Below are 22,897 nucleotides of genomic sequence, written 5' to 3'. Positions count from 1 at the left end.
AGCAAACCCACGCCATGCTTCTTGAATCCCCAAAAATGGTTTTAGTAGTAAATATATACTAAACAGTAAGCAATTGATGTCATAGGAGCTAAATATAACAGCCAATCAATAAGGGAAGCAAAACAGCCAGAATAACCGATGAGACAAACATGAATTTTAAATTGATGATCATCATGGACCAATAGATTAGTTTTCGCAAATTCGTGACCGCCGTTACTCTCTTAGGAAGTTTTAGTGCAACATAGTTAAACATTTCTTTCGAAGGTCAATGACTCAAAAGTTAATTCGGCCACTTCTACCCTTAAATATTTGAATCTTAAGGTGTTAAAACCATATATTGTCAAAACAAGAGATTCCACGTAAGGGTATTAAAATCATGTATATAGGCTATGCAATTTTTTTTTTGGAGCCCCTAGGAAGGAATTCAGATATCGAGTTCAAAGAAAAACCAGTTGTGAGCTTCATCTGTAAAATAATGGAGACACCTAGCTAATGCATTGCAAAAATTACCATTAAAAATAAATTCATCCCCGTAGAAATTTCTGTGCATGAAATCCCAGCCTCTATGACAAACAGATGACTAGTGTTTGCTGAGCTCCATATGTAAAATAATGGAGACACTTAGCTAATGCATTGCAAAAATTACCATTAAAAATAAATTCATCCCCGTAGAAATTTCTGTGCATGAAATCCCAGCCTCTATGACAAACAGATGACTAGTGTTTGCTGACAGCCTTCACAGCTATGGGATCAATAACATATACTAGATACCTGAACACATGAAAACATGTTTCATAGCTAGTGAACATAAACCTAATTGGACAAAAGAACCCTTTTATTCTGGTCTTATAAGGATAAGCATTTTGGGGTCCTGGTGAGTGCAGCATAGGATTCTAGAATTTTAAGATCGCCGCTGATTGGCAGAAACAATAGTCTCACCTTCCATCGTACATCCTGTTTGTTCCAGAGCTGTCTCAAAAAACCCTCCCAACTCAAATGAAGAATCCACAAATGGTGGAGCAAACTGAATGATTATGTCTCTAAGGGTGACAACACCAAAAACTGCATGCTCATTATTAATCAAAAAACTACGGTCGCTTTTTGCTCTTACAAGCTTTTCCATAGTTATCTTTAAGGTATCGCTTGCATGACTTGTTACAGGATCCAGCATCTTTGGAAGAGAAACATTTCTCAGGCTGAGAGTTCCAGCCGACAAAAGTGCACCAATACCTTCTTCCACTGACATCGGAGAAGAAGTGTCTGTATCACTATGTTGAACTTCTGAATTGAGAAATTCTTTAATGGTCAACGTCCTGACATCAAATAGAAATATGAAAAGGTCAAAAGGTGTGAAATGTGAAGGAAAGGAACTGCATACTATGATCCTCATAAGACAAAGTTCAAACTACCTCCTTTCGCTGAAAAGCTTATGATTATCCAGCAGAAGCCGTACGTCTGTGTTCCTGACACTACCAAGAATTCTTTTACTATGGCGATCAATGACTGGAACCCCACTAATACGGTGCTTCCACAAACAGTCCATGGCATCAATTATATATTGGTCTCCATATAGATGGATGATTTGTCCAGCACTTTGCTCCTTACAGAATCTGACTTGGTTGCACAAAAGCATAACAAGAGGAGTTTGAGTTCTTTCTTGGAAAATAAGAGCTTGAATGTTGTAAAGCTTCTGCCAGAAAAAAAATTATTTTGGAGTGCATTTTACACAAACTATCATTTGGTGAATGGTTTTTTGTTACAACCTAGACAGTAATGTGTGAGAGAAAAAATGGAAGCAGCATCAGAAGCAAAAGGGAAATACAATATAACTAGATATAGAGCAATTTTTTTAAAGAGCAATAGAAGCATAAAAATGGGTAAGCATGACTGCCTAACAGCTCTAAAGGCTGCAGCATCTGAATAACCTAACCCAATCTCGAAACTTAGAGACAACAAAGGATACCGTTCCGCATTTTTGTCTTGCTGTTTGTAAATACTTTTATATAAATATATGACGTAGTTTTCAAAAAAATAATATTACATTGCTGGATGTCATAAGGATGCCAGCCAGAAATTTAAAAGTTTCAGCATAAAAAGCACAACTAAATCGCAAAATTTACAAGCCACAAACAATATAAATAGCCTATGCAGAATATTCTCGTATTTCCATCAAAAGGTTCAGAGAATATCTGTTGGTTTCATTCTTACACTATTCATTCTTATTCGATGACAGAGGATTCCAGGAAGTATTTATTGGCTCTTGGTTCTGCATCTTACATAACTACACTGTAAATCTTGCATTGTCTGAGATAATATGCGATCATCATATTGATGTCCAACGATTGACCAAAGGTTTGTCAATAGCACTGGGGGGGGAAATACAATCAGCAGTAAGGAGTAACTAAGGGCTACTCTGAAAGAGTAAATTAAGCTAAACTAACATAAACACGATACATGAAAGAGCATGATCAAATGATGTCAAAATAAAGAAAAGGAGCAGAGGCTAGATATATATAATACCGACATCATAGATAGAAATACGAGCAGGCTAAGAGGGAGGTCAAGCTCAATACCAACATCATAGATAGAAATACTAAAAGGGGCGGATGGAGAAGGGGAACCCCTATCACTATTAGGCTTTGGGAAGGGGTTTATGCAAAGCTTAACGATGCCATAGGCTTTGAGAAAGGGTTGATGCAAATCCCTATCACTATTAGGCTTTGAGAAGGGGTTTATGCAAAGCTTAACGATGGCATAGGCTTTGAGAAAGGATTGATGCAAATCCTAACAATGGCATGCGAAGGATCCAAAGAGGACATGGAAGGGGGGTTGGGATGCACTGTGAGATCCTGGGCAGGTGCCTGCCATCCCACTGAAACTTCCCTAACCCTTGAGGCCATAAAAAAAAATGAACGTTTATCGGCACTATTCTATGAGGGGCAAGTCCAGCTCTGAGATATCACAGAGTTGGGATGTACGTCCTCCCCACCCAGAAAGAAAAGGTTCTTACATTCCAATTTTATTCTGTTCAAAGATAACATCATATTGTGTTCAGTTTTACCTCCAGAAATTGTGTGTTTACTTCCAATTGTTCTTGGAGTTCTAAGATGCTGTAGAAATAAAATGAAATATTATATTAACATCCACGAAAGGCCAAAATACGTCAAAAGGACTAGAGAATACAATAAGCACTATAACGAGGATGCATGAAACATCCCAAAAAGGAGACAAAAATGATTACGATAAGAATGTAAAATAATATAAAATCATATAACTAAATGGGTGAAGGCCAAAAAAGGTGAATCCTAGGAGGTCAAGAAAAGCCAACCAAGAGGCAAAGTATTAATTGGAACACTTCTCCGGAGTCTGCAGTACTATATGAGGGGCAAGGCCAGCTCTGGGATCTCATAAAGTTGGAATGTATCTTCTCCCCACCCAGAAAGAAAAGGTTCTTGATGCAGGGGCATGAAGAAAAGGATTAGAGTTAAGCCAGAAACACAGGTGGAAGATGATGACAGAGACAAAAAGGGGAAAAATGGGTACAAATAAAAGGTATTTGTGACACAATTACAATTGGATGTCCGATGAACCACGTACATGAAAGAATATCCTAGCAAACCAGCGGTTGCAGTGGCTAGCGACCCATGCATTCCGGTGGATGGTTGTTCTTTTATATGGACTTCAGCTCGTGTTTATGTTTGCAGGTACAAAAGCAAAAGTGGAAAAAAAGACTAAAGATCAGGGACGACAAGGAAAGACAAGGGACCAATTTAATTCTCATTGAAGAAGAGACAAAGAATTAGTTATATTTGTAATGTTTTATAAATAATATCATGATAAAAATGATAATGTAGACTTATTCTTAAAATCTAGGAAGGAAGTGTTACCACTCAAACTAGCAGGGGTCCTAAAAGAGGATCCTTGAAGGGTTACTACTAGCCTAAGGGCAACAATGGAGTGATAGCCCATTGTCACCTCAGCTAAATCTCCCTACTCTTTACGGATTTTCACCGATGGGAGGAGACCCATTATTATAAGGATCATGAAATGGATGGACAAATGATACGGCGAGGGGTGATCCTAGAAGCCTATTCACAAGAGAAGCTCAAATATGTGGCTTGCTTGTTTTGAGTATGTGTCTTATAAAGGAGATCCCTAAGTCCTAGAATTCTTGTGGAAACTTGGGTTCTATGTGATCTTTGGAGAATTAACCTTGATAGTGCATGGGACCACACGGGACCAAGTGGACCCGAGGTTCGGTCAAGGGGTTAGGATTTAGCAACCAATGATATGATTGACATAATTAGGGAGGGGAATGGGATCAAGGAATGAATTTTCAATGAATGGCAATGCAAGGATCCCAGTTAGGTTTCTAGCCCAAAGGAAACCAAGGGCAAGAACTGGTCTTCGAGCTATGGCTTGTGATATCTCAAGATCCCACCGTCGAAATCTCGTGAAATTTGGAGAGTTTCTTGAGGACACACCAACGCAGTTGTGGACCAAAAATCAAATTATTTGGATGGCTAGATCATGAGATAATTGATGCCCTAGGTTACCTAAAGGACTAGACCTAGAGAAAAGGAAAGAGGAGAAGGAAAATAGGTTTAAGGTGATCACCTTTGGGTGGACCAGTGCCTAATCCTTTGGGGAGACTGGAGTCAGGTAGAATTATGACTATGGACCTTTGAATTTTCTAGGTCAAGGAGGCCTCAAAAACAACTTTGCTTGGCACTAGGTCGACAACAAAAGCAACTTCAAAGACTTTATACTTCGTTTTGCAAGGTAAATGGCTTGTTAAGATGAATTTCAGTAATGAAACATCCCTAGGAATATTTATTCATTGTACATGGCCCATACATGAAGCATTCACTATCCAGAAACAAAATCTCCACAACTTCGCATAAGAGATGCAACAAATAAGCCCTAGTATAGCAAAATCCCAACAACAATGTATGTGACAAAATTAGAAAGAAAGAAGAGCATTAAAATGTATTTACATGTATAAGAATATATCCAAGCATCCAAAAACTTGCCATCAAGAAGCTCCAAGACATATGAAAATTATCCAAACATCAAAATTTTCTTCAGAAGTGTAACTAGGTTCAGTCTTCATAATGACATGTAACTGTGACTTTTGTAAATGATGTAATGAAGAAAATAAAATTATTATTGTAAGCCTTGCTTCATGGGTTTCATGAGCAAGTGCTTTTATCTTAGATGGCTCCCATTGAGAGACCTAGGATTGGTCATTAAAAGTCAAAGAGTCTATGCCATGTATGAAGAACCCTTCTTGGAGATACAACATTTTATTTGAGTCTATAATATGTCTAGAAAGCCCTCCAACGACAAGCACTAATACTCCTCTTGATGTCAGCCTCAATATAATCATGTCGACTCAACTTATATAAAGACAAACCTCTTCATAAGTACAAGTTGACTTCTTTATGGACGAACCACTATAAATACGTGGGCAGACTCTTCGCATTTCCACAGTGAAAATTCGGATCTATCTCTAAGATTTTCGGATGATATCTACAGTCAGAATTTCGGATGGAATTTAGATGGGTATAGTGAACATGTTATGCTCTTGACTTGTGAGAAATTCCAAAATACCAAATATGCGAAGAAATACAACCTAGCACATAGAACAAAATGAGAAAAATAGTAAGTATTTTATTATTCAGAGATGAAAGCAATGTTCACTTGCCTCTTCGAGGGGGCAACCTCCAGCAGAGCAGAGCTCAATTACAAAATAAGACTCAATATTCCTTAATGGGGAGTCTCTATCCTTTATATAGGATTCATACATACAATACCATGGGTCATTACCATGGTTCTCTCAATACCATCTATCTAATACCATGGCCCATTTGCAACTAACTGTGGTCCCTTTCTTAAATGTGGGTCAACCACTTACAATTATTAATACGGGCTTTATTGACTCTTTAACTAACTATAACTATGACTCGACCCTATTACATAAATAAAGGGGTTAGGGTTGGACCCTAACATGCCCTCTCCCATAAAAAGGAGCCTTGTCCTCAAGGAAGCTGCGGAAACTGCTGAAGAGTAGTGGCCGGTTCCTAGGTCGCATCTTCTGGAGAGGTGTCTTTCCACTTGACGAGGACTTCCTTGATAGTGCGGCCGCACAAATGTTGTTCTCGCGTATCAAGGACATGTTCAGGTTGGAGCCAGAGTGAACCTTCTTCATCCAATTCAGGTAGACTGGTTTGAATTCTATAATTATTCCCCACCACTTTCTTGAGGCATGATACATGGAAGACTGGATGGATTTTTGAAGTTGGTGGCAAGGCTAGCTTGTAGGCTACTGCTCCAATGCGCTGAAGTATTTGATAAGGTCCGTAGAATTTTGGAGCTAATTTTTGGCAGCCCTTTTCTTTGAGTGATGTTTGCTTATATGGTTGCAGCCGCAAGAATACCTGATCCCCTTCTTGAAATGTGCGCTCTGAATGATGTTGGTCTGCCTGTTACTTCATGCGATTCTGAGCTTGATGGAGATTATCTTTGAGATGGGCTAGCATGGTTGCATGATTCTGTAGGAGTTGATCTATTGCTTGCACCTTAGAGCATCCAGGGATATGAGAAGTAGGTGAAGGTGGGAGTTGGCCATACACTGCTTCATATGGAGTCATCTTGGTGGCTGCATGATAGTTAGTGTTATACCACCATTCAGCGAGAAGTAGCCATTGTACCCATTGATGTTGTTTTTTTGAAGTGAAGCACCTTAGGTATGTCTCCAAACATTTGTTGATTGCTTTAGTTTGACCATCAGTTTGGGGATGATAGGAAGTACTTAGCTGGAGTTGGGTGCCTTGTAGCTTGAAAAGTTCTTACCAAAAGTTACTGGTGAAAGTCAGGGCACGATCAGACACAATGGAAGTGGGCATGCCATGCAGTTTAAAGATCTAGTCCATGAAAGCTTGAGCCACCAAAGTGGGGGTAAATGGGTGGTGTAGAGCGCAAAAATGAGCATATTTAGAAAGTCTGTCCACAACCACCATGATGACTGATTTGTTGCCTGACTTTGGAAGACCAGTAATGAAATCCATAGAAACATCCATCTAGATTGAGGCAGGGATGGGAAATGGTTGTAAGGTGCATGGTGACTTGACTGTTTCTCCTTTGTGGCGTTGACACACATCACATTCTGCTACAAAAGTAAGAATATCAGTTTTCATGCCTGTCCAAAAGAAAGAACGACGATTGTGAGCATAAGTCTTCTGAAACACTGAATGGCCTGCAGTGGGAGATGAGTGCAACTCTGCCAAAATGCGCGTTTTGAGGGTGGATGTCGGCGATATAACTACTCTATCCTTGTAGCGAAGAATCTCATCCTTCCAAGAGTAGCCAACTGAGGAATTAGGATCTGCTCTCAAGTTATTAATGAGTTGGGAGAGAGAGGGGTGTGAAAACCATTCCTTGCGGGCTTCTTCAATCCAATCTGGTATGGGAAGAGAGATTGATAGCAGGGTGCTTTCATCCTCAAATTGGCGTGATAAAGCATCCGCTACTACATTGTCACGCCCTTTCTTGTAAATTATCTCATAATCATATCCCAGAATTTTGGCCAGCCATTTATTTTGCTAGGGCGAGGATAGACGTTGCTCCAAAAAATATTTGAGGCTTTGATGGTCTGTGCAGATTTGGAAACGTTGCCCCAATAAGTATGGTCACCAGGTATCTACTGCATGTAAGATGGCCATCATCTCCTTCTCATAGGTAGATTGTCCCAGATGTTTCCCACTCAGTTGTTGGCTGGTGAAAGCCAAGGGTCGACCTTCCTGCATTAAGACAACACCAATACCAGTACCTGAAGCATCACATTCAATCACAAAAGATTTGGTGAAGTCGGGTAGTGCCAATATGGGAGTGGAACACATGGCCTGTTTGAGAGCCATAAATGCCTGTTGTGCTGCATCAATCCAGAGGAATGAATTTTTCTTGAGAAGGTTAGTGAGGGGTCTAGCAATGCAACCATAATTGCGGACAAATTTGCAATAGTAGCTGGTGAGACCCAAGAATCCCCTCAAACTCTTCAAGGTTTTTGGTTGGGGCCAATCTTGCATTGCCTGTATCTTTTTGGGATCCACCCGAACACCTTCACGACCCACAATGTGGCCCAAATACTCGACTTCTTCCATGCCAAAAGAGCACTTGGACAATTTGATAAATAATTTGTGATTCCAGAGCAATTGCAAGAGCAGGTCTACATGTTGAAGATGTTTTTCCCAGGTTAGGTTGTAGATGAGAATGTCATCAAAGAAAACGACGACAAATTTTTGGAGATATGGTTTTAGCAGGTGATTCATGAGGCTTTGAAAAGTGGATGCGGCATTACAGAGACCAGATGACATGACCAAGAATTCATAATGGCCTTCATGAGTTCGGAAAGCAGTCTTGGGAATGTCTACTTCTTTCATGCGTATTTGGTGATAGCCAAAGCGAAGATCTAGCTTAGTAAAGAATAGAGCACCATGTAGTTCATCCAGCAGATCATCAACCGGGATAGGGGATTTGTCTTTGACCATGAGCTTGTTGAGGGCCCTGAATTCTAGACACATGCACCATTCCCCATCTTTCTTGAGCACCATGACCACTGGTGATGAATAAGGATTAATGCTAGGATGAATGACACCAACTTCAAGGAATTCCTTGATGATTTTTTCAATTTCATTCTTTTGGGCGAAAGGATATCGATATGGGCGCACATTTGGCGATTGTGCCCCTGGGACCAAAGTGATGCTATGATCATGTTCCCCTCTAGAAGGTGGAAGCTCTTTAGGTTTGTCAAATACCTGCTGGTGTCAATTCAAGACCGGTTGCATGTCAGGATGAATATGAAGAGTAGTGGACTCGATGGCCTGGATGGCATTAAACTGGGCAATAACTCCATCATGGCCCCTTTTCAACAACTTTTCCATGCGATGCAAGCTGATGATAGAAGGAGCACCTGCCTGGAGTCCATGGAGGGTATGCATGTGGTCATTCTGCTTAAAGCTCATATATAACTCCTGGAAATCCATGGTGATTGGGCCTAGTGTGCGAAGCCATTCAGCACCCAAGACAATGTCACAACCACCCATGTTAATCGCAAACATGTGGGTCTTTAGGTGGTAGTCTCCCATCTGAAGTTTGATATTTTCGCAACGGCCTTCACATTTCATTGTCCCCCCATCAGCAATCTGGACTTGGAAATTAGAGACTGCCTTGACAAAACAATGAACAGCTTCGGCGACTCGCTGATGGATAAAGTTATGAGTGTTGCCACTATCAATCAATACTACTACAGGGCGATGTTTAATAAAGCCTCTGATTTTGAGAGTTTGGGGCATAGAAATGCCCGCCAAAGCATGTAGCGAGATAACTGGTTCCTCTAGCATAGCTGGGAGTTCATTGTCCTGTTGGGTTTCCTCAACTTCGTCCTCAGATGAGTTGTGATCAGTAACATCAATTTGAAAGAATTTGGGTTCCTTGCATTTATGCCCGGGGGAGTATTTGTCATCACAGTAGTAGCACAATCCTTGTTTTCTTCTTTCAGCCATTTCTGCTGGAGACACCTTTTGAACCTTAAGTGTTTGGGTAGGGCCTTGAGCCTGGGTGGGGCGTCCCTTGGCTATGAAATTTGGACGAGGCGACTGAGTAGCTAAAGCACGTTCCACTTCGATAGCCTTTGTGCAAGCGTCCATCCATGTAGGTGGGAGGTGCATCTGGGCATGGGCTTGGATGGCTTCTTTTAGATCACTTATAAAACATTCCAAGTAGAATTCATCTCCCAGACCTTCTGTGCGGATGGCCAATGTCTCAAAGGCTGCAATGTAGTCTTTTATTGTGCCTGTCTGTCGGAGCTTAGTAAGATGACCCAAAAAATTAGATTCTCTGTCAAAGCAATCACAAAGAGATTTTGAGAACACCTGCCAAGTTATGTTCCCGGGATAGCATTTTCGATGCCACTGCCACCATTGCCATCTCTCTTGGTCCAAGTAAAGGGCTCCCACACATAGTTTAGTTTGATCATCTTGGATATCATTCAGAATGAAATATTGTTCCATTTGTGCTACCCATACTGCCAGATTAGAGCCATCAAATTTATACATGTCCAGCTTGGGTGGGCAAGGGTGGGAATGTTGGTGATTTCCATGGAAGTGAAGATGATGGCTAGATTCTCCTTCAAGGTCTTCATTAATACCATGTGCCTCCGAATGCAACCCCGACGTGCTCACTTTGAATTGTGCCAAGAATTCCTTCATCTGGTCCACTAGGCTCTGGAAAGAATCCAACTTTTGTTCAAGGCACTCGATCTTCTCGTTGGCCATGACTTGAGCTCTGGTTGCTACCATACACAGATCTTGGTCACTTGTCATCACTTTGAAAAAATTTGGGACCGCCTGAAAATTGAAGCTGACAAGTGAATGGTACCACTACGATCAGCTCGTCGTCCTGATTCTTATGGGCTAAGTCTCTTGTAAGCGTCCTGAGAAGGCCTCAGACTTTCTTTTTTTACTCCCCGTTGATCAATACTGCAGTGGCCAAATTCCAGAAAACTTGATCATGCCCAATGTCCTGCGAGAATCGGCCCAAGCTATAGGAGCCACAAGCCTCACTGCGCAAATGGTCAGATCTGCCTGTGAAACCCCCAACTGCTGAATGTGAGTTGGACTGCGGCAGCAACAGAACCCCAACTACTAGATCTAAATGGTACTGTGGCGGTAGAACCTCAACTAGTGGATCTGATTGTTGCGGCGGTGACAGAACCCCAACTGCTAGATCTGATCTGGCAAATAAGATAATGGGTGATCTTCAGAGATTCGAGGGAACTATGGTCTCAAAGGAGTGTCAGGTGCTACAGATCGCAATATACGTAAGGGTCCAACAATAGTACTCAGCCCAATCTAAGGAGGATCAACCGTACCCTTAGCCGTACTACCCAACTACCCTATCGTACGCGCGAGTAATCTCCTCTAGTGTTTTTCTCGGTGTACTGTAGCAGCAAGACGACCGACGGTTTATCTAAGGCAAGGTTTCAGGTGAGCCTAGAGGGTTTACGATATACCCAGAGGGTACATGGAAGGTAGTCCATGCGTGATTCTGTCTAATGCGCTACTACTCGAAGGGTTACCCACAGGGGTTACAAGGGAGTCCCACAAGCGTGGCCACCTCTTGCATTTCCTGCGTGCATGCCTCCCCAAATCCGCAGGTTTATGCGCTCAACGACAGATCCCGTGGTTTAAAGACGCCGGAACACGTCTCTAGCCTAAAAAAAGGCCTGCCAGAAATGGAGGTACCACCGGCCCTGGAAAGTGCTTCGATACCACTTGTTATGCTCTTGACCTGCGAGAAATTCCAGAATACCAAATATACGAAGAAATACAACCCAGAACACAGAACAAAATGAGAAAATAGCAAGTATTTTATTATTCAGAGATGAAAGCAATGTTCACTTGCCTCTTCGAGGGGGCAGCCTCCAACAGAGCAGAGCTTGATTACAAAATAAGACTCAATATTCCTCAATGGGGAGTCTCTATCCTTTATATAGGATTCATACATACAATACCATGGGTCATTACCATGGTTCTCTCAATACCATCTATCTAATACCATGGCCTGTTTGCAACTAACTGTGGTCCCTTTCTTAAATGCGGGTCAACCACTTACAATTATTAATATGGGCTTTATTAACTCTTTAACTAACTATAACTATGACTCGACCCTATTAAGGGGTTAGGGTTCGACCCTAACAAAATAGTTCAGATATAAACACAGTGAAAGACTTCGGATCTCTCTGATATTTCGAGTGATAAAGGACAGTGAAGCTCAAATGCATCTCTGAGATTTTCGGGTGGAAAGAGGCAGTGATAAATTCGGATCACATAAGCTCAGATCACAAGAAGTTCGAATCTCTGAAGGTCAAAGAATTCGGATCACAGTTGCAGTGACAAAGTACATAAGGAGCTCGGATCAGTGATGAAAGGATATCAAAGTAATAAGGGTTCAGACGTCTAAGAAAGAGTCTCGATGCTATAGCAGAAGGATATAGTTCAGATGAATATATATATACCACAATTAGAGGAGATGATCTCAAGGTCAAAGCGAAGGAGGAACCGAGAAGAGGAAGGAGAAGACAGTCTAGAGAATTAGTGTCTTGGTCTTGGAGTGGCTAATAGGTCAAGGGTCTTGGTCTTGGTATTCATCAATTGGAATCTCTATAAGAAGAATTTGTGCAATTTTTCCTCTCAAAGAGTGAGAGGTTTTGGCCCTGGCTTATAGCCTACATGTTGTGTCTCTTGTGTATTTATGTTCATGCATTGGTTACTGTTTGATGAAGAACACTAATAATCTAACATGAAGAAGATTCTAATCTAAACAAGTAAAAAGCATTCACAAGAAATCACTAATAAAAAAGAAATCACCTAATGCAAATGCCCTAGATTTCTCAACATGGTATTGGAGCTAAGGTGCTAAAGTCAAAGGAAGGGCATCTAATCAAAGAGACACTCAAGGATCGAGTTTCAAGAAAGGCATCTAAGCAAGTCGAAGGTTATCAAAGCAAAAGATCAAGATCTACAATAAAGAATAAAACCCTAGATCGAAGTAGTATTCTACAACAACAAAAAAATTTGGATCCTCTAGTCATCATCAAGTTATCTATAAGGCAAGGTAACTCGAAGGACTTTAAAGATGATCACATCATCTTGGTGAAATTTGAAACCCTAGAAGCAATTCTAATCTGCACTCATTTTATGTGTTTTTATGTGAATTTAACATGCATCTAATTTATTGTGTGTGAGGGTGGCAGCAAACAGGTGGCGTTAGAGGGCGGTTTTGGAGCTTGGGAGGATGTAGGATGGTGCGGATGGGTCCTAGGAGGTCTTAGGTGGCCTTCTGGAGGCTTTTCGCACACTCGGCCTTAAAAGAAAGCCTACAGGAAAAACTACAGGAAGGCACAGGAAAACTACAGGAGGAAAACAGGGAAACTACAGGAGGCCTACAAGAGGAGGCCGAGAGCAATTTTCGTTGTTTTGAGGGTGTGAGAGTGGGTGAAAAAGGTGGATGAAGGTTGGAATGAGGTGTTAGGGCGCCTAAGGTCTACCATGAATCACCAAGAGAGAGAAAGATGATTGGGTTTGCTAAAGGAGAGAGGAAGAAGTTCTATGAAAAATGAAGGAAACTAGGGCAGAATTGAGGTGAGGTTTGGGAGACCTATAGGGCATGGATCAGATGGAGGGTGTGATTGCTGGTAAGTTGGCCTACTGCTGGAAGAGATCTACACATAGAAACTGACAGTCAACCAATGAAATGAGTGCATCCTAGGAAAAATAGAGTTTTGCATTAAAATGGCCTAAACTATGATGTATAGAAGGAAATGCTGGGAAATGTTGTAAGAAAGGAAAGCATGCAAAAGGACTATTGCAAATCAGGAAGTGAACATGATAAAGAAGATCTAAAGCAAAGCAAAACTGGACTATCAACCTACTAGAGAGCTGCAAACACTAGAAGTCCTAGGAATGAGGAAAATCTGTGTTTTTGGGGCAGCAAGAGAGTCTTTGCCTCAAATCATAGTCCCAGAGGGAGGAAGAGAGGCCAAGGCACTGTTGCTAGCCTTTTGAATCTTCTCTGATCACTACTTAACCTGCTACAGAAAGCACAAATGGAAGCAAACTACTAAATCATCAAAAACAACCTATTCTTAACCATAAGAGAAATACATATGACAGCAAACTAATCTACAAACTGAAGTAAAGCATACAAATACAAGTAAAGAGAAGCTTGGCTGCATGGATTGGTCCCTAACCCAAGAGCTTCAGCCCTCTGAAGTAACTCAGTGCTAGGTCAAAAATGATTCCATCTTCATTATCAAAAAATAGCAAGATTACATAAAACTGTCATAAAATAGTAAGCTCAAAATTTGAGCAAAGTTTACACAAACAAAAAAAAGTCGACCCTAATGAGGCCCTAGGCCTCTCTACTTATACATCTGAAGCTACCAACAGCTTCCTTAAAATCAGGGAGGCTTGGCTCCTAAAACTCGAGATAACTATCAATCATCTTCCACTTGCTCGGTTGCCTTCTAGTGCATGATTCGACTGCTTGTTCTCTGAGCTAAATGAAGGGGAATTCGAAGTGAGGAGCAATAAACAGCAAATTAATCTACAAACTGAAGTAAAGCATACAAATACAAGTAAAGAGAAGCTTGGCTGCTTGGATTGGTCCCTAACCCAAGAGCTTCAGCCCTTTGAAGTAACTCAGTGCTAGCTCAAAAATGATTCCATCTTCATTATCAAAAAATAGCAAGCTTACATAAAACTGTCATAAAATAGTAAGCTTGAAATTTGAGAAAAGTTTACACAAACAAAAAAAAAGTCGACCCTAATGAGGCCCTAGGCCTCTCTACTTATACATCTGAAGCTACCAACAGCTTCCTGAAGCTACCAACAGCTTCCTTAAGCTACCAACAGCTTCCTTAAAATCAGGGAGGCTTGCTCCCAAAACTCGAGATAACTATCAATCATCTTCCACTTGCTCGGTTGCCTTCTAGTGCATGATTCAACTGCTTGTACTCTGAGCTAAATGAAGGGGAATTCGAAGTGAGGAGCAATAAATGAGGGGGATTCCCTCCTATAAGTCCTCTCCTCTGTCTACTTCGAGTTATTGTTGTAGTTTGACCACTAGATCCTTGACTTTGACCTCGAAATCCATCAATAATCTGCATTAAATACATGTTAGACCACATGGCATAATAACTAACTCAACTCACCCTATAAGCATAAATATAATCAGAAAATAATACAATAAGCTAAGAGAATGGTTGATTTGACTAAGTTAGGAGGTAAAATGAGCCCATATAATTACCCATTTATGAGGCTCATCATCACCCCCCTACTGAAGGTGTTGCTCATCCTCTGAGCAACCTAGTCAATCTCTTGGTCTTTCATGGCCCTAGTGGCCTCCCTAGCATTCCAGGCTTCTGATGTGGTCTGCTCATGTTCTCCATAAAATCCTGCCTTTCTGTCTATGTCCTTCCACTACTCCTTCTCTTCTTCTTCTCTTCTGCCTTCCAGCATGCCTAATATGAGTGGAGGACTCAGTTTGAGGCCAATCTAGTTGACCTTCAGCTTTTGCATGGAGCGCTTGTACATTGGCACTCTTTTCAATGCCTCCTTCAGCCTCATGGGGGAATGGTATTCTCTGATCTGCAAGCTATGGGGTAGGGTGTTCCATCTTCTCATGCATGCATGCACACAGTCATCCCCAAGTAGCCTAAGCATATCTTCAAAGTGTGCAATGCTTGTTCCTAATTGGCTAGATATTTAGGGGCAAACTGAGAGTCATTGGCAAACAGGTTGTGCGCTGATGAGTGCCATAGGATCTGATGGCTCAGCTCTTATCATCAATGGTTCATTCTGCTCTTTTATTAACAATCTTTTCATTTCTACTACCCTCAATTCTTCATGGTTCATCCATGACGCCATGGCCATTAATTGCAAATCCCCTAGCTTGGCATTGGGGTCCCACACATTCAGGTCTGTGAGGGCCATGTTGTGTAGATAGAACTCTGCCATCTTTGCTTTGTCCTCGGAGGTGCTTTGGTCACACAAATCCATGAACTGCCTGTAGTCTTGGAAAGGCATTATGCCTCTTTGTGCCAAAGTTTTTATTTGGAATTGAAGCCATTGATCCTTCAGATAGAGGCCATAAGATTTGGCTGGTGTTCTGCATTGTAATGCTTCTATGGATAAGTTGGCCATGTATGCCAAATGAGTCTCTTTCTCCTGCAGCTGCCTCCTTAGTAATTCATTCTCATTCTCAAGGTGGCTTCTTGTAATGGCTTCTCTGTCTCTGAGAGCACTCAATTCCCTGCCCATTTCCCTGAGTTTGTCTTCCATGTGGCCAATATCCTCAACTCCTTTGGACTTGGCTATCTACATCCACCTATGCATTCTCACTCTCTCTTTTTCCAATTCGAAAAACAGTGGAATTGCAAATTTCTGTGGGATTATCTTGCCTCCCTCAAGTAGTCTGTAATGAGAGTCAAGATTAGGTTGGGGCTCAAGTTCTTGTAGCTGTTGTGCTTCCTCTTTCACCTCTGGCTGTCCTCCTATCTTTTCCTCAAGTTTTTGTGTCTCCTGTAGTTTGGACAGTGTCTCTTGTAGGACTATTTTAGCCTCTTGTAGGTCTGGTTTGGGGTCCTGTAGAATTGCCTTTCCCTTCCATGTAGAAGATCTTGTAGTCCTCCTTTCATAGGTTATGGGTGTCTTGGAAGGAGATTCTTTCACCTTGGCAAATGGTGAATCTTCAATGTTAATGGGAGTCTTTGATGAGGGCTGAGGTTTGCTTGTTTTAATTCTAGTACTCTTCCTTGCCCTGAAATACATGGAGGTTTTTCTTTTCCTCTTCTGCTTTTGCTTGACTGGTGTACTAAGGGCAGTGAGGGCAGCTGCTACTTCTCTTTCCAAAGTTTCAGGGGACTCTTCTCTTTGCTCTGCCCTCTCTGCCTCCTTTTCTCCCTCTTCTGTCTCTTTTTCCTCCTCCTGCTCTGTCTCTTTTTCTACCTCCTGTTCTGTCTCTTCAACTCTCCCCTCCTCTATTTCTTTTCTTTCCTCCTTCCTCTCTTGCTCTGCTATGTCACCACTGGCTTCATCTTCTCCTCCTTGCTGTTCTTCCTCCTCACTGACAGCAGGACTGACATCATAAGTTAATGCCTTGATGTCACCCTCAACTATCATATTTCTGAAAACTTCCCATGCTATAGGGATTGTAAGGGTATGGAGGGCTTCTTCTATTAGGTTAGGCCATGGTGAGCTAGCTGCTGTAAATTTCCTTCTTGTACCTTAGTGCTAGAGTCAATGAGGGACTGAAGAAGAAAGTAAGGGATACTGAGCTTTTGATGTGCTGGGGTATCCATGCCATATCTCAATTCTTGGAGGATTCTGAAATGATATCCATAAACAATGGCGTGCCTCCCCTCACAAGAAATGTATTTGATCACTTGGTAGCTAACCTCATCCCAAGGATATGGTACACTAGCCCTCCTAATTCCATTTTTGTCTTCAACAGGGGTTTCATTATCTTGGAAAATTTTCCTCTTGGGAGCCTAGCCAATTATTTTCTCATCTTTACTCCAAGGCAGCCCAAGAGAGAGGGTAGTGACCCTACTAATGAATTCAGGGGTTATTTCGATGGAGAGGCCTCTAATGGTTACAGTAGCATGAGTTCTTGTGTGAGAGACCAGAGAGAGCAAATTCATGGGCAATTTCATCATCAAACCCTCTAAACTTCTCAAATAAATTCATCCAGTTTGCCCTTGTAATTATTTCCACCACTTGAGGATGTGCATGGAGTCTAGTGGAGTTAGTGGGCTCTTTTCTCATAAACCCCCCTGTCATACTGCCTGTACTTCTTTTGAAAAACCAGATATGGAGGTGGAGACAAAGAATTTTGAGTGAAATAGAAAAACAGAGGGGACTGTGTTTTTTTTTTTTAAGAAAAAAAATATGTATTTCTACCCTCTTAAAGACTCATTTTATCTTCAATTTGAGACCAACTCTTTCACATTTTGATATTCAACAGAGGGCATTCATGAACCCTACCTCTTCAGACTGAAATTTGTGCCAAAAATCACGTTTCCTCCCTTCAAAATGACTCACTGCCCCTCCTGTAGAAGCCCATTGTCCCTCTTATAGATTTCCTGTAGGTGCTCCTATAAAAAACCTGTAGGGCTCCTATAGAAGATGTCAAGAGCAAAAATATGGAGGAAATAAATGGAGGATGGTGGATACGAGGTTGTGGGGGCATAAGAAGACTGTTGTGTGGTTGAGTTACGAGGAGAAACTGAAGAAAAGGTGGTGAGAATGCGCAGGGAGGAGTGTTCATTACTTGTTATGGCTGTTTTCGGTTATGAGTGCTGAGATGGCAAGGTTTACGTTGCCCAGATTAGGACCATTGGTCCCCACCTGCTTGGTCATCATGACTCCCCCCCCCCGTAATCATCGCCTCATTACTGCATCAGAGTTAACTCTTCCTCCCACTACCTGTCCTTCGCATCTTTTGCTTGAGTTGACTGTGCACACGTATGGGTGATATCTCGGTTAAGTGGAGTCAACTAAATGAAGGTGGCCAAAGTTAGCTAGCCACCTTTCCCTCTTTCGATTTCAACCATCTCGTTGCCTTTTTATGATTCCTAATTACATAAATGCAGATAGAGTAGTGACTTAGCTACTTACCTGTAATCCAAGTGTATTTGTTGCCATCGGCTGTGAGGTGTTACGGCTTTCTCTGCTGCATGCCTTCATTTTCCTTCATGCATGCTGTCTCTGCTTGTTGATGTGTTGTTGTGTGTTTTTGCAGGTTCTTCTTTTGCTGGAGCTGAGCTACATGTGCCTTTTCAAGCTTCAGATGTGTTGTCCCTTATTGCTGGTGTTGGACTTCTATGGGATCAGCTGCTACAGGAATTCCTATAGTCGCTCCTATAGCTGCTTCTCCCCTTGAAACTTCAGCTATTTCCCTGTGCTTGGAGCTCGAGAATGATGCCAGAGGTGGAGATGAATGATGGAGGGATAGTAGGTAAGCTTCAGGTAAAGTTAATGGTGCCTTTTCCTCCTTTTATTTTTGTTTTTTTTTCAAAACTAAAAAACTGTTTTTCTATGTTTTTTTTTGGAAAGGAAAAAAATAATAATGATGCTTGGAGTGTGATGCAGGCTTGGAAATGATGGCAAGGAGGTTTGAATATGGTAAGAGGGATTATAGGTTCCTCATGAAGCTTTTCTTGTCCCTCAAATTGCCTCCTGTAGACACTTTTGGCTCTCTGTAATTCCTACAGGAGCCTCCTATAGAAAAAACAGAGCCTCCTGTAGAAAACACAGTTTTGGAAGAAGAGGTACAATGGGGTGAAAGAGATGCCAAAAATGATGGAGGAAGGTGTGGAGAAGATGAGATGGATGCTGGTATGAATGTCAGGGTCCCCTTGGCACCTTCTTCTGCTCCCTGTAGTCCTCCTGCAAACTTGCAATGCAATAAAAATTCATTTTTTCTTTCTTTTTCTTTTTTTGAAAACAACTAGGGCGCCTCAGAGAGGTTTTCACCTTAATTGCCTGCCCTGGGCGCCTCCAAGGGAGGTTTTCACCCAGGGATCTTATTCTTTTCCCTTTTTTTTAACATCACTGGGCCGCCTCAGAAGAGGTTTTCAACCCAATGATGGGACTCAAGCGCCTCATGGAGGTTTTCACTTGAGTCCTTATTTTTTCTCTTTTTTCTTCAATGAGTGGGTGAAGTGGAAGCTAAGACATGCTCCACTACCATCACTGTTTTATTCAAATCTTCAATAAACTCTCGCTTGGAGAGGGGTTTCTTGTAGACTTTCAACCGATGTCCATTGACAAGCATGGGGATGGCTTCATCATCAATGGTTCTGATTAGAACTGAACCATTGTCATTGCATTTCTCCACAGTGTAGGGTCCCAACCATCTTGTCCTCAGCTTGCCTTTGAAATCCTTGTATCTTGAATCATAGAGTAGGGCCCAGTCACCCTCTTGGAATTGCTTCTCCCTGATATTTCTGTCATGCCATATCTTTCTCTTAAGCTGAACTACCTCTGTATGGAGAAGGGCTTGCAATCTATATTCATCCAATCCATTGAGCTGAAGTGATTTCTCCTTTTGTGCATGGCTGAGGTCTAGGTCCAACTGAGCTGCCATCCTTAGGGTATTGAATTCAAACTCTATTGACAACAAAGTTTTCTTCCCATAGACCAGTTCATAGGGTGCGAAGCCGGTGGTGGTCTTCCATGTTGTGTTGTAGGCCCAAGTGGCCTCAACTAATCTGTCTGCCCAGTCTTTTCTGCTGCTGCTCACTACCTTGGTTAAGATCCCTTCCAATGCTCTGTTAGTGACCTCCACTTGCCCATTGGCTTGTGGATGGTAAGGGGTGGAAGTCCTGTGCTTGATCTTATGATGTGTGAGCAGGTCTTCTCCTCTCTGTGGCAAAAGTCGATACTTGTTGTTAAAGGCTTGCTGCATCTGAACCCAAGTTGTGATGCTATTGCCAGGTAATCCCATGAACCAGTGCAGTGTTGCGTCCTTGAGAGTAGAAGGGAACAGTTTCAACTTTTGCTCGTCTTCTGCATAGTCATAAGTTCGACAGATGACAGCAAACTCGAACAAGAAGGTGTCAGGATCTTCTGTAGTCAGACCATGGAAGTGAGGTAGGGCTGAAGGACTTATATTCTTCATTTTGGTGTCCCCATTGGTCTCCCAAATGGGGAAGGTGCCCTCTATTCTCTCTCCATTTCCCCTAGCATTTTTGTTTTCAGCCATTGGCTCCAGAGGAATGTTTTCTTCTTCTTCTTCCCCTATAGGTTCTTCAAATATGTCTGGATATTCACCTAAGGGTTCTTCTTGATTATAGCCACCGAAGAAGAGAGAAGGTTGGCTATGTGAAGCAATGGGGGTGTTGGGCAAAAATTTTGCTAAGTTATCTCTACTCCTACGAGACATGAAAGGAAATATTTTTTGTTGGTTTTTTGTTTCTTTTTCCCCACACTGAAAGTACCTGCAGAAACTGAAATTGTGATTGAACAAAACAAATTGCAACTAGCTGAAATGAACTTGCTGAATGGAAATTTGCAGAATTGAAAAGGAAAGCAAAGAAATGCAAAACTGAAAGAAAATAAATGACTAGTCTAATTTTGCCGAAATAAACTATTAGCAGAATGTTGCAATAGGAAATAGAAGAAAGCAGTAATCACAGAATACTCTGACGCTTCCTCGACAACGGTGCCAAAAAGTGGTGAGAGCCAGTATTGCAGCAAGAATGCTGCAACTCCTAGGCTACCAACTTTACTTTTATCAACCCGATAGTTCATAACAAACTTGGAAGCGTCAGTGCTATATGCACAAGTACTAGTTCTCACTGCAGGTTGTCACTTGGTTAGCCGGCGCGAGATCACTAGGAGCTCAAGCCAACTTCTATAGATTTCAGAAGAAGCTCTATGTATGATGAAAGGAAAGAAAGATTACTCTACAGATGTTATTCTAACTGCAAAAAGGAGAAAGACTGGAATGTAAAGCAAAACCTAGTAAACCCTAATTAACAAGCTAATTCTACTTTTGCCAAAAACACTATGAAAACCATGAAAGAAATGCCATTACCTACTCAAGGAAGTAAACAACATCTAACCATGCTATTTCTGGAAGTAAATAAGCAAAAAAACATATTTTTGGATTTTTATGTGTTTTTATGTGAATTTAACATGCATCTAATTTATTGTGTGTGAGTGTGGCAGCGAACAGGTGGCGTTAGAGGGCGGTTTTGGAGCTTGGGAGGATGTAGGATGGTGTGGATGGGTCCTAAGAGGTCTTAGGTGGCCTTCTGGAGGCTTTTCCCACACTCGGCCTTCAAAAGAAAGCCTACAGGAAAAACTACAGGAGGACACAGGAAAACTATAGGAGGAAAACAGGGAAACTACAGGAGGCCTACAAGAGGAGGCCAAGAGAAATTTTCGTTGTTTTGAGGGTGTGAGAGTGGGTGGAAAAGGTGGATGAAGGTTGGAATGAGGTGTTAGGGTGCCTAAGGTCTACCATGAATCACCAAGAGAGAGAGATGATTGGGTTTGATCAAGGAGAGAGGAAGAAGTTCTATGAAAAATGAAGGAAACTAGGGTAGAATTGAGGTGAGGTTTGGGAGACCTATAGGGCATGGATTAGATGGAGGGTGTGATTGATGATAATCTGGCCTACTGCTGGAAGAGATCTACTGTATAGAAACTGACAGTCAACCAATGAAATGAGTGCATCCTAGAAAAAACAGAGTTTTGCATTAAAATGGCCTAAACTATGATGTATAGAAGGAAATGTTGGGAAATTTTGTAAGAAAGGAAAGCATGCAAAAGGACTATTGCAAATCAGGAAGTGAACATGATAAAGAAGATCTAAAGCAAAGCAAAACTGGACTATCAACCTACTAGAGAGCTGCAAACACTAGAAGTCCTAGGAATGAGGAAAATCTGTGTTTTTGGGGTAGCAAGAGAGTCTTTGCCTCAAATCATGGTCCCAGAGGGAGGAAGAGAGGCCAAGGAACTATTGCTAGCCTTTTGAATCTTCTCTGATCACTGCTTAACCTACTACAAAAAGCACAAATGGAAGCAAGCTACTAAATCATCAAAAGCAACCTATTCTTAACCATAAGAGAAATACATCTAACAGCAAACTAATTTACAAACTGAAGTAAAGCATACAAATACAAGTAAAGAGAAGCTTAGTTGCTTGGATTGAGCCCTAACCCAAGAGCTTCAGCCCTCTAAAGTAACTCAGTGCTAACTCAAAAATGATTCCATCTTCATTATCAAAAAATAGCAAGATTACATAAAACTGTCATAAAATAGTAAGCTCGAAATTTGAGCAGAGTTTACACAAGCAAAAAAAAGTCGACCCTAGTGAGGCCCTAGGCCTCTCTACTTATACATCTGAAGCTACCAACAGCTTCCTTAAAATCAGGGAGGCTTGGCTCCCAAAACTCGAGATAACTATCAATCATCTTCCACTTGCTTGGCTGCCTTCTAGTGCATGATTCGGCTGCTTGTACTCCGAGCTGAATGAAGGGGAATTCGAAGTGAGGAGCAATAAATGAGGGGGATTCCCTCCTATAAGTCCTCTCCTCTGTCTACTTCGAGTTACTACTGTAGTTTGACCACTAGATCCTTGACTTTGACCTTGAAATCCACCAATAATCTGCATTAAATACATGTTAGACCACATGGCATAATAACTAACTCAACTCGCCCTACAAGCATAAATATAATTAGAAAATCATACAATAAACTAAGAGAATGGTTGATTTGACTAGGTTAGGAAGTAAAATGAGCCTGTATAATTACCCATTTATGAA

The 22,897-nt window shown here is 41.5% G+C and overlaps 1 protein-coding gene across 5 annotated transcripts in view; it reads right to left on the bottom strand.

Annotated features, from left to right (window-relative positions):
• Window positions 1-629: 629 nt before the first annotated feature.
• LOC149248243 (SNF1-related protein kinase regulatory subunit gamma-1-like) overlaps window positions 630-22,897 on the bottom strand; it is a 156,103-nt gene continuing 133,835 nt past the window's right edge. For 4 of the 5 annotated variants that reach the window (XM_089458381.1, XM_089458378.1, XM_089458379.1 and 1 more), the window contains 2 exons: window positions 1,410-1,610; window positions 630-1,313 (listed from right to left, as the gene is read on the bottom strand). In XM_089458381.1, coding sequence (XP_089314507.1) covers window positions 902-1,313; window positions 1,410-1,610 — 613 coding nt within the window. In that variant the 3' untranslated portion in view covers window positions 630-901. Of the gene's footprint in view, window positions 1,314-1,409; window positions 1,691-22,897 lie in introns of all 5 variants that reach the window. The other variant, XM_089458380.1, reaches the window with a different exon arrangement.

The sequence above is a fragment of the Pinus tabuliformis genome, chromosome 7, assembly GCF_031772625.1.
Source record: "Pinus tabuliformis cultivar Carrire ecotype Pingquan chromosome 7, CPIR1, whole genome shotgun sequence".
Taxonomy (NCBI): Eukaryota; Viridiplantae; Streptophyta; class Pinopsida; order Pinales; family Pinaceae; genus Pinus; species Pinus tabuliformis.
The sequence above is the reverse complement of the archived record's forward strand: the minus strand, read 5'-3'. Positions and strand labels throughout refer to the sequence as shown.